Here is an 11,677-nt window from a genome sequence, read left to right as displayed (position 1 = left end):
TGGATGGATGGATGGATGGATGGAGATTGGACTTAAATGGCTGGTGCATGTGATTCCTTGTAGCATTCTGCCTCATTTTGTTTGTATTCAGAAGTCTCCAAGTAGTTAAATATCACCACAAGGTAAATGTGTTCCAAGGTGTGTCAGCAGTGTTGCTGGTGATTTCCTCTCCAGTCTAGACCTGAGACCAAGGCATAGAGTATGGCCCCCATATCCCTTCCCCACCCTCCTCTGGGGCTGTTGCCTGAAAAATAGAACAGTCATGGACCCGGAACTGGAAACAGCAGGGACATCCAAGCTCTTGGTTTTCAAATGGATTGGGCAAAGCGAGCCATTAACAGCTGGCACCAGGAGGATGACCGACAAAACTCTTTTTTAAAAAAAGGCTGGGGATATAGCTCAGCAGCATAGCACCTGCCTGGCAAGTGCAAGGTCCTGAGTTCGATTCCTGATACCATTAAGAAAAAAAAACCCTCTAAAAGACACCATGTTAGTGATACCTCAGCAACGAACCTGATGTGTTGCCTTAGAAACAGGAAGGCAGAGCAGAGCACTGTGGGTATGCAGTCATCATGCTCATGTGTGCTGCTCAGGTGGCCTGGTAGCCCCAGCTCAGAGGTCCTGTGTGGCTTCCTCAAAGCATCCCTCACCCCAAATCTGCCTCAGCAGTTGCAGCCACAGTCACCCACTTTGCATTTGTCCATGAAGCACGCCAACTCCCCACCCTCTCCCCTGGGGCAGGGGCCGCCCCTGGCCTGGACGCCGTACCTTTTCACGGAAGCTTCGGTTCCTGGCCGCAGTGGCCAGGCGCGAGCTGGCCGCCCTGCACACCCTTGGGGGCCCGTCCAGCTGCAGCAGTGCCCAGGCGCGCAGGGTCTGGGGTAGGGGCTGGAGCTGGCCCAGCCGCTTGCCCTGCAGCTTCCTGATGGCCTTGACCTGCCTGGCGCAGTGCAGCTCCTCGATGAGCGTGACTGGAAGACAGAGAAGAAGTGGACCAGTGCTCCAGCCCAGGGTTGGGCAGTATGGCTGCCACGGTCCGCAGAGAAGCATCTTCCGGCATGGGTGGGGGGACACCAGGGCCCTGTCTTGACAGGTGACAGCGGGGACCTCCCAGAATCAGGGAGGCTTTCTAGCAAGGGATCAGATATATCCTGAAAATGTACAAATCCACAGCCCAAACTTGTAGGGACTCTGGCCAGCCAGGCATCACGCTCCTGCCCAACTCTGACTGTGCCCTTTTTTTTTTGTGGGGCAGGGCCTCACTAAGTTACCCAGGCTGGCCTTGAACTCGCAACCCACAATCCTCCTGCCTCAGCCTCCTGAGTACCTGGAATTACAGGTGTTCTTTCTTTACACTTGTCCTAGCTTTCTCCCCCCTGTGCTTTTTAAAGTCAGCTCCCCTTGGAGTTCATTCCCCTGTGTCAGCTGAATGTGGAATCTTATTAAATCTGGGTTCTCCAGACAACGGCTGCAGGGAAGACACAGAGGCTCTGAATGTCACCTCAGACTGCCTGGCTTGCAGGAGTGGGCCCGAGGGCACTCCTGTGCTGCACCCGTGCAGTGAAGGCGCAGCCGCCAGCTCGGCCCCACCTTCCTTGGTGAGCTGCGCGAAGTGCCTCTCCAGGTCTGAGACGCTCTGCCTCTGCAGGTAGCGCTGAAACTGGAACCAGGTGACGGTCTGTTCTTCGGGGAGCCCGGCCGCAGGCAGCAGCCCGCCGCAGGTGACCACCTGCTCCAATAGCCTGCGGCACACTGGCCAGAGGGAGGCGTCGTGAGGGGAAACAGGCTCCGCACAGCCCTTCTTGGACAGGACAGGAGGACGGGGAGCTACCTATTTCCAGCTGTCCTGGGTATTTCCCACGGACTCTGTGCAGGAACATTTTCTTGAGCTGGCTTAGGAGCCTTGGCGCAGGGCAGGCCAGGACTCCACCAGGGTCTGTGCACGCTCGCCACAGCTTCAGGCAGCTCTTCCTGCGCGAGGCCTGCGGAAGGACTGAGAGCCTGGGCTCAGAAAGCAGACCGGTGGGGAGGGCAGAGGTCCCTTCCCCACGTGGCCATGTGGCACTCGACCAGATCACAGTCTGCAGGCCCCAGCATGCCCGGGGGCAGCTGTCACCAGCCCCGCACGGACAAGGAAGGAGGTCTATCGGGAGGGACCCTGTGGGGGCCAGAGGCAGAACTGGGGTCAGCGGTGCTGTTTGTTTGAGGGCCAGCTGTGTACCCTGAACACGGCCCGGCACACACTGAACCCTCCCCAGTGGCCACCAGCATGCAGGAGGACGCTGAGCCTCAGAGAGAGGTGAATGCCCAGAGCCACACAGCTGACGAGAGGGCACTGCTAATCCCCAGACTGGCACCTCCCCACAGGGTCTCTGATCCACCCCAGCCTGGCCCACAGCTGCCAGCTACTCTGCTCCCTGGACGCCTGTCTCCGCTGCCCTGTGCCCTTCACCGAGCACAAGCAGGTGGCTGGCAGTTACTTACTGTCTTCGATGGACGTTGCCCGGCTGGCCTTCTCGAAATCAAGGTCAGAAAGCATCTCCAGAACCTGCTTTTGTTGTGCAGCCTCTTCCACAAGGCAGTCCTCAACCATCCTGGACAAATTAGGCGAGGCCAGTTTCTGGAAGCAGCCACAATGTTCCAGGTTAGCCCGGAAACGGCCTCTGGAAACAGCCATCGGGCTGTGACCCTGTCCCCTGAGCCCGCCCCTTTCATCCCGGTGGTAGCTCCCTTACCCACATCCCGAGGTCCCTTCCGCCAAGCTGAGCTAAGAAGCGGCAGTGCCACCAGAGGGACCAACTCTGCTAAAAGCACAGCCAACCCACGTTGCAAAGGGAGGTCAGCAGATCAAGGGAGGGCCCCAGTCATGCAGGCACTTGAACCTCTGTATACAGCTGGGCCTGGAGCCCGCTTCTGAGGCTTTCAGTACATGAGCCAATACATTTTCCTTCTGGCTGAGCCAGTTTGGGTTGGGTTCTGGCATCTGTAAATGACAGTTACAGCCATAGCCCTCCGTTCGGGGCTTGGATAAGAGCCACATGGTGACTCAGACCCTGGCCTGCACCTTCACAGGGGATACATCTTCGGCTGTCAGGGTGCAAGCCCCTTGCCCCGGCCATGCTCCCGCCGCCTTGCAGGCCCCAGCCTAAGCAGAAGCTAGCCCCGGCCCAGCCCCGCCCCGCCACCTGCAGCAGGGCCTTGCAGACTTGGAGGTGGACCGTGAGTAGCACATCCAGCTCCGGGGCACCGGCGGTGAGCTCCCTGGGTGATACCTTCAGTGACGGCGGTGGGGGTGTCGTCCTGTCTTTTCTGAATTGGGTGGAGAAGAGACCAGTCCAGTTAGCAGTTCAGCTCCCTGTGAAGGCAGAAGAAACCTTCCCTCCCTGGAGAGCTCAGGATCGGGGACGCCAACCCAGGTCCCACAGAGAGGGGGTGAAACGGGAGAAAACCAAGAACAAAAGAAGGGCGTGAGAGAGGGCAGCAATGCAGGCGGGTGCTGGGGCGGAGCCCAAGGACTGGGCTGGGCGGAACCCAATCTGGACCGGGAAGCCTGAGATTCAAACCAATCCCAGCTCTGTGACTCTGGACACAGCTGCCCTCCCAGCCTCAGTTTACTCATCTGTACAGTGGGACAGGCAGCCCAAACTCCGGGCACTAGGGGTCAGTGAAGTGCTGGGCAAGGGCTGAACCCCAGGCCTAGGCAGCATTAGCCATTCAGGGAGGGAGACGGCGTGGTAGCCCAGAGGGGCCGAGCGGATAGAAAGTCTTCATGCTGCCTGACACAGGGGCAGCAGAGGCCCTCGGGACCAGTGTGCTGGGTAGCTGGTATCACAGCTGAGTGGACAGTGGGCCCGAAGGAATCTGAGCCCCGGTTCCTGTGGCTTAGGTCACTGTAGTGTGTGGGTGAAGTCAAGGTCCAGCAGTTTCTGCTGTATACTGTTATTTTTAGAGATTTTAAAGCTCCACCCTATTCCTTGGAGCCAGGAGCCCAGGGCTGGGCAGGCCATTGTCATTCTCTCGGTAGCTGTGGTGGACCTGCTGTGTGCCAGGACAGGGCGGGGGAGGGCAGAGGGTGTGGGGGATGGGCTGGGAGGCTGATGGGAGGTGGTGCGAGGAGGCCTGGGGAGGGCGCGGGGTGCGCTCACCGGGGGCCCTGGGAGCCCCCAAACAGGGACAGCTGGTCGGCAGCGAGGTCAGCGTTGAGGAAGGCGAAGCTCTCCAGTATACACTCCATGAGGCTCTCGGAGGAGGCGTGCTCCTGCCGGGCTCCGCGTGGCTGTGGACAAGCGGCCACCCTGAGGGCAGCCCGTGCCCCGCCCCGCCAGGACACGGGCCGGGGGCTCCCTGCAGGCCTGACAGTGTCCCCACCACAGCCCTGCCTTTCCCGCAGCCCAGCGCCAGCTGAGGTCCCTGTCCTGGCCGCACCTGCTCCTCCTGGGGTCCCACCCAAGGGGCCTGCAACAAGGCTTGGTGCAGAATCTCAAGATGGACCCAACAGGCCTCAGGTGGGTCCCGACACCCACGGGACAGGACAAGTGACAAGACCAAGTGAGCAGTCCAGATGGGGACCACGTGGAGAGCAGCTGCCTCACTCACAGAAGCTGCTGCTCTGCGCAGCTGCCACCTGCCTCATGGGACCTTGGGGACTTGGGGACGTGAGTGCCAATGGTGCGCTGTTCTAAGTGCAGACACCCAAGGTTCTCTGGGAAATCACCACATTTTTACAAATCAACATTGAATGTCAAACTTTTTAATTATAGTGAAGGCCAAGTGACACCCACCCACCCAGGAGGCCAGGAAGCGGCAGCTGAGACCCTGGGGTTCAGGATTCTTCCTTCCCAGGGAAGCACGGAAGAAGGGGAGGTACGCTGGGGCTACCATCCTGCCGCTGGCCAAGGCGCCAGGACCTCCAGTGGCAGGGCGCTTCCTGGACACTTCCGTCTCTGCAGCCACATTCACAGCATAGCTGACCTCGTCCCCTACAAACTACACCCGAGACACAACCCAGGCAGAGGCTGCAAGCGAGAGCCAGGGTCCTAAAAGCTGAGGCCAAAGGAAAAAACCTTAAGCAACAAGAGGCCAGTAGGGCTGGTTACAGAGATTTCATTTCTGGTTGAGCAAAAATGAGTGTATCTGCGTATGGGTCGATCGTTGTTATCCTACAAAGTCAGAGGGAGAAGCGGAGCTGGAAAACGCTGGACCATGCTCCTAGGAAAAATACTGGGTTAGCTTTCCGCGAACCCTGCTTGGCATTTTCTCCAACCAATTAACGTAAAATTTCATGTGGGGGCCGGGGATGTAGCTCAGTGGCACAGCATCTGCCTGGCAAACGTGAGACCCTGCCTTCGATTCCTGGTACCAAAAATAAAAAAGTAAAATAAAATTTCATGTGTGTTTCTGGTTAACATGTTCACAAGTTCATGATTGTCCCATGCATGACCACTACTTCTCCTACCAGGGGCACAAGGCTCCCGATGGGACAGTCAGGCATATACCCCTAGTGGTTCAAGCCGACAGGAACATGTTAAAACACCTTATGAAGTAGGTGCAACAGCGAATGCCTGTAACCATAGCTTCTTGGGAGGCGGAGGCAGGAGGGACGCAAGTTTGAGGCTGGTTTGGACAACTTAGTGAGATCCTATTTTAAAATGTTAAAAAAAAAAATTTTTTTTAAATAGAGCAGCCCTGGGTTCAACCTCCATCGCAGTACTGGGGGAAAAAAAGACAACTTAATTGATATTGTTGCTGTATTAACCTTGAACCTCCAGCCACCAGCCCTGTAACCCTGCCTGAAAGAGCCTTGTTGAGCACATGTATTTGCGCTCAGGAGCTCGGCTCTGCTCTTGAAGGCCACTCACACAGTGAAGCCACTGACAAAATACACCAGAAATTTTAAAAATGTGACACTAACTAGACCGTGAACGGACACTCGCTCACAGGAAAGGTAAGCGTGAGGGCAGAGCTCACCTTGTGTGACCTCAGCTGGGAACTTTGCAGCTCCTAAAAATGACCTCGGCAGTGCCTTGACCACTGATTCGGGGGTTGCAAGTTAATCCTAACAAGGAGGTAAACCCGAGAATGCAGAACTGTAAGGACAAGGCCTTGTGCGTACATCTACATCTAGTCCACAGATGCCCACACACTTACACACATCTCAGTGTATGTGAGTGAGTCTGCGGTTTCAAAGCCAGGACCTATCCTTCTTTTTACTGCTCTTGCTTGGTTTGCCAGCAACAGAAAAATTCCTAAAAGATAGTTTAAGTTATTGTATAATTATGATATTATTTTAAGATTCCATAAAGTGAGACTAATTTTTCAAAATACACAATAGAAGTTGTGGGTGTCTTATTCAAATTATTCCACATAAAAAGACTGAAAAAGTACAAAAAAGGATGACATATTCCTGGGATTTTTTTTTTTTTTCTTAAAATTTTCAGGCAGGTCTTTTTTAAAGAGTGATGAAGCCAGGCATGAGGGTGCATGCCTGTAATCCCCGCACTTGAGAGGCTGAGGCAGGAGGATTGTTGCAAGTTCAAGGCCAGCCTGGGCTACAAAGTGAGCTCAAGGCCAGCCTGAACTGTATAGTGAGACCCTGTCTCAAAAAGACTAAATAAATAAATAAAATAAAGAGCGATGAGCAGTGAATGCTCTTGGTGTTGCTGGATATAAAATGAAACATTAAATTTCTTTCACTTCTGCTGATTCATAATGTTGAGGGTAGCAGGGGAATTTTATTTTATTTTATTTTATTTTATTTTTTTGGTTTTGGTTTTTCTCCGGTACCGGGAACTGAACTCACGACCTTGCGCTTGCCAGGCAGGCGCTTTGCCGCTGAGCTAAATCAGCAGGGGAATTTTAAACAATTAAAACTGACTTTGGAAGAGAGTTGCTGGCTAGTTTAGTGATAGTATGTATCTTACACAAAAAGAGTGGTTTCATAAATTAATGGATATGTAAGGAGATGCTGGTGATACACATTTTATTGTATGTACATTTAAACTCTGTCAACAAAAAAGCAGAATGATCTGGCTGGGTCAGCACCTCTGAGAGTCACTTGCCACCTACACACCCTCGTGAACTGTGGTGGCCCCTGCACGAGCTGTCGTCGAGGAGAAGGTCCGTGTGGGGTGTGTGAATGAGGCAGGCAGGTGGCCACGGGGCCTTCTGTGGAGCCAGCTTGGGCCCCAAGTTTGGGTTCTTAACACCAAGTTCCAACCCACAAACCTGGATCAGAAGAAGCGAGACGGGGCCCGGGCCTGGCTGGACATGGAGCAAGTTACCCACGGTGAGCCCTGGCTTCCCCTTAGCATCCTCCTCTCACCACAGCGAGGGCTGTTGCTATCCCCCTTTGACAGATGAGCACACTGAGGTCCAGCAGCAAATTGCCCATCTGGCTCACTCAGGGCTGAGGCCAGGATGCCCGCACAGGCCGGCCGGCCCCAGAGCCCCCTCCTGGTGCTCACACAGCCAGCAGGGCAGGGCTGCCGCACAGTGGGCACGCATACCTTCAGGCGGTCCCGGAAGCCGAGGACCTGGTACTCCAGCTCCCGGAGCTGGGGCTGCGTGGGGCCCGTGGACCTCAGTAACTCCAGGACCTCCTGCAGTGGCTGCTCCGGGGCTGCCGCGGGTGCATCTGCTCCGTCCCTCGTTTCTCCTTCCCCCTGGCACCTTTGCTTGCTCAGAACGGAGCAGCTGTGGAAGGGGGAGCCCCAGGGCAGGCTGGAGCTCTCCATGCCCAAGTTCCTCCAGCCGGGCCGCTCCACAAAGGAGCCACCTGCCAGGGGGGCCATGGCTGGCAGCAGGCCCAGGGGAGGGCGGTCCTCCTGCGCCTCCTCTTCGTTGGAGGCAGCGGGGCCAATGGCCAAGGGCAGGAAGCCCACATCCAGGGTGGATGCCGACGTGTTGGTCTCAGTGTCTCGGGGATCCTCGGAGCTGAAGGAGTCCATCTCCAGCAGCTCCTGACTCCGGCTCCTAAGGCTAGGGCCCTGGAGGTCGTTGTCAGACAGGTAGCTGAGGATGGAGGTAGCCCTTGGCCCACCTAGCAGCAAGGGCTGCTGTGCTGGCTGCTGCAGGATGGACTGGGGAGGGGACAAAGGAGCAGCCTCATCGGCCATCCAGGGACCAGAGCCAGACCCCCAGGGGACTTCCCCCACCAACCCACAGGCCAGGATGACAGGTCTGCTGAGGAGACTGGCATCTCAGAGCTGCCAATGGGACCCTGCCACCTCTGTGTCCTTAGCCTCCAGCACCCTCTCTACCTCACCCTCTTCAGCCTTGGCAGCCTCCCTATTTCTCATGCCCTCTGGGCTGCCTCATATATTCCTGTCCCAGGACCTTTGCACTGACACTGTTTCACACATGGGTATGGGTCCTCACCTCCTCATGTCCTTACACAGATGTCACCTGTTCTGGGAACCTGCCCTTAGATACGCTATTGTAAATGGCAAGTCCTACCTGCTCCAGAAGCCCCTCCCCTTCTGCTGTTTTCCCATGGTCCCTTTGCCCCTTGGGCTGGCTGTGCAGATCCCTGATCTCAATATTGTCCATTTGCTCCAGAGAATTTCAGCTCCCTGAGGACACAGAGCTCACCTTCGCGAGAGCAGAGCCGGACACAGAATTTTGAAGGAGCGCAGTGAATGATGAATAAAGGGTCTGCCTGACGTGCAGTGTGTTGTTAGCATCTGTCATTCACGTCTGTGTTCACCTGCCCTGCTCCGGGGCCTCCTGTCACCCCCTAACCCTCACTGCACACCATGAGGGTGGCCCTGTTCTAACCTGGGCCGCACAGCGAGAATGTCTGAACAGAAAGTGGAGGCCAAGCCACTGCTGGGCTGGTCGAAGCCTCCAGAGAGCCCATTGCCAGCATCCGGAAGAACCAGCGCGCCCAGGACCAGTTCCACGGGCCCCAGAGCACAGGGGCGGCAGCCGCCCAGGACACCCTAGAGGAGCTGGGCCCACCCAGCCCTACTCCCTGTCCCCGCCAGGGCGACCATGTGGTCCCTGCTCAGGGCAGAGCTCGCTCACCAGGTAGTATCTCTCCCGGAAGCTGGGGGTGCTCGGGGGTGTCCAGTTGTACAAAGAGCCCTTCCTGCTGCCCACGGAAAGCTTGCCCGTGGGGCTGGGTGACACCAGGGGGCTCTCGGAATCAAAGGGGCTGGAGGAGAGAAGGGAGGCGAGGTGTCATGTGCAGCCACCTGGGAGGCCTGGGGCTCAAGGGGCCCCAGGAGGCTCTGCAGTTGCAGGGGTTGCCTTTGTCCTGCAAAATAATCCCCAGTGCAAGGAACTCTGCAAAATCCTTTACCCCAAATCCTTTATAGCCTAAGGACCACCCCAGGCAGGGTGATTGCTGGGGCTAGTGTCACCCTGAGGAGCGCGAAGATCTCAGGTGCGGGAAGGGGTCCCCTCTGAGGCTGCGGGCAGAGCCAAGCCCAGGGTGCAGTCCGCCAGCAGGGGGCGCGGCAGGGCGCGGGAGACGCGGTCGGCCCCACTCACCTCCACAGCACCTCCAGCTGCAGCTTGATGGTGCCCAGCTCCGTGATGTCCACCACGACGATCTGCGGCCGCGTCCTGAAGAAGTCGGCGATGTCGCACGTCACGGTGCCCACGGCCAGCGAGCTCAGGCCCCGAAGCTCAATCACCTGGGGGCGGAGACTGGAGGCTGGTGTCTGAGCCGAGCACGGGGGGCCCCTGCCCACGCCAGCCCGGCCCTCACCTTGATCTCCAAGTTGTCGTGCAGGGTGGGGACGAAGGCCTTCTCCTCTGCGTCCCAGATCTGGCTGTCGTCAGACTCGATGCGGCCCTTCAGCCTCCAGCGCTGGCGGCCCAGGCGCATGAGCACCTGCAGGCGAGGCCCGGAAGGGGTGCGGTGGCTGCCCCAGGTGGGTCCCCCTCGCCGCCTGCCTGGGGCCTCCCTCCCAGACAGGACCTCAGCTGAGACCCCAGGAGCTGACCCGGACCATGGCCGTACCTCATACTGGTCCCCCGGACAGAGGCGTGCGTAGCCCACCAAGCCTGGAACACAGAAAGGGGCTCATGTCCGCCCCTGTCCCTCCCGTGGAGGGACCCCGCGGGGTGTCTGTAACAGCACAGGGAGGCCAAGCCAGCGCCATGGTGGAGGACGGGATGGGGATTCACAGCTGACGCTCAGGGATTGTGAGAAGTCACTTGAGGGCGGACACGAGGTGGGGCTGGGCCCCTGGGATTCCGGCCACATCCCTCCCCGTCAGCAGAACTCCCAGAGCCCCAAGAGGACCCGACACCCCCAAACTGGCCATGTACCTTTCATCCTGATGTGGAACTCGCCCAGGTGGACCTCCAGCGCCCCCTCAATGAGCCACATGTCCTGCAAAGCCCCACAGGTGGCTCAGCCATTGCCCACCGGCTCCCGGCAGCCAGAGGAGGGGCGCGGGGAGGTGCCCACCTGAGAGCACTCGTGCAGGCTGCGGCCCAGCTCCTGCAGGCTCTCGCGGGACGCGCGGCTCGGCGGGCACCGCGAGAAGGCACGCTGCATGTTGGAGGCCCCGTCGCGCAGGCGACACTGGATGCAGTAGCCCTCGTACAGCTCATCCACCTGGGGTGGGCAACAGGACAGGGCCCACACTGCCCACAGACCGCTCCCCACTGAACCTCACCCAGTGCCTGCCCTGCGGTCCCCACGGAGCGGGAGCCCCACCTAGCGAGGTGGACCCGCGAATAGATCGCTTCCCCTCCGCATGATTTTTTTGACCGTCCAAAGGGGAGGTGGGTTGTGATAGCCGCCTGCCCCCGGGGGTCTGGGCAGTAAACCGAGACCGTGAAAGACTCTGAAGACTCCCAAGGGCTTCCTATGTGACTGTGGGCCAGGCCCTGTTCTCAGGCTCTGCTTTCTCATCCATGCAATGGGCACTTGGACTCAGCCTTCCCAGCGCCTAAGGTTAAGCATGAGGTCTTCCTGCACAGGGTCCTGGGGAGCCGCCCCCTCACACCCACTGCTGGGCTGGGCCCCTGCAGCCCTACGACAGGCCCAAGAGCAGCAGGCTCTGCAGTCGCCCAGGCTCTGCCACTGCCGCTCACCCTCAGCCTCTCCGCAGTCCTTGCCCTGCCCCGAGGCCTCCCCTGCTCCTGCCAGCCCCTTGAGGCTGCCCTACCCCACCCTGTGGCACCCCGGGGCTGCGCACCTTGCTGATGTGGAACTCCATCTTCCTGATGTGCCTTTCCATCCAGCGTGTTTGCTTCTCCCAGGAGGAGAAAAGATGCTTTAAAAGTGGCCAGGGGCTCCCGCCAGCCCTTGCTGCCCTCCACCAGGCCCCACTGGAGGACAGGGCCCAGTGCCAGGGCAGCCCCTCACCAGCCTTGAGGGGGGCTCACCGAGCCTCCGTTTCCCCATTGGTCCAGCGGGAGGAAACCCAAGTATTCCCCCTCAGAGCAGCGGGGAGGGTGGGACGCCTGCCCGGCCGCCCACCTCTGCCACCTTGCTGACCGTGTGTGGATGCGGAAGTTTTGCTCACCTTGTCCAGATCATAATAGAAGGCCTGTGGGGGACAATGAGGGGGAGGCAGAGGTGTCAGAGCCCCAATGCTCCTCCCAGGCCGGAGAGGCTACATGCAGGGTTACCTGCGCTCAGAGAACAAAATCCAGGGCCTGCAGCCAGCCCTGCTGTCTTGCGAGGCCTGCAGACCCTGGGCCGTTGACAGTCTGG

At 58.4% G+C, this 11,677-nt stretch overlaps 1 protein-coding gene across 6 annotated transcripts in view; it reads right to left on the bottom strand.

The window, feature by feature from the left end:
• Fam65c (family with sequence similarity 65, member C) overlaps positions 1 to 11,677 on the bottom strand; it is a 67,473-nt gene that overhangs the window by 5,358 nt on the left and 50,438 nt on the right. For 4 of the 6 annotated variants that reach the window (XM_013518354.1, XM_013518355.1, XM_013518352.1 and 1 more), the window contains 15 exons: positions 11,487 to 11,510; positions 11,157 to 11,213; positions 10,421 to 10,570; positions 10,279 to 10,342; positions 9,968 to 10,011; positions 9,713 to 9,838; positions 9,493 to 9,638; positions 9,025 to 9,154; positions 7,506 to 8,078; positions 4,146 to 4,276; positions 3,186 to 3,309; positions 2,485 to 2,620; positions 1,832 to 1,993; positions 1,591 to 1,752; positions 769 to 971 (listed from right to left, as the gene is read on the bottom strand). In XM_013518354.1, coding sequence (XP_013373808.1) covers positions 769 to 971; positions 1,591 to 1,752; positions 1,832 to 1,993; positions 2,485 to 2,620; positions 3,186 to 3,309; positions 4,146 to 4,276; positions 7,506 to 8,078; positions 9,025 to 9,154; positions 9,493 to 9,638; positions 9,713 to 9,838; positions 9,968 to 10,011; positions 10,279 to 10,342; positions 10,421 to 10,570; positions 11,157 to 11,213; positions 11,487 to 11,510 — 2,232 coding nt within the window. The remainder of the gene's footprint in view (positions 1 to 768; positions 972 to 1,590; positions 1,753 to 1,831; positions 1,994 to 2,484; positions 2,621 to 3,185; positions 3,310 to 4,145; positions 4,277 to 7,505; positions 8,079 to 9,024; positions 9,155 to 9,492; positions 9,639 to 9,712; positions 9,839 to 9,967; positions 10,012 to 10,278; positions 10,343 to 10,420; positions 10,571 to 11,156; positions 11,214 to 11,486; positions 11,511 to 11,677) is intronic. The other 2 variants (XM_005392313.2, XM_013518353.1) reach the window with 2 other exon arrangements.

The sequence above is a fragment of the Chinchilla lanigera genome, unplaced genomic scaffold (genome assembly GCF_000276665.1).
Source record: "Chinchilla lanigera isolate Chin_1 unplaced genomic scaffold, ChiLan1.0 scaffold00044, whole genome shotgun sequence".
Lineage (NCBI taxonomy): Eukaryota > Metazoa > Chordata > Mammalia > Rodentia > Chinchillidae > Chinchilla > Chinchilla lanigera.
This window is presented reverse-complemented; position numbering and strand designations above follow the sequence as displayed.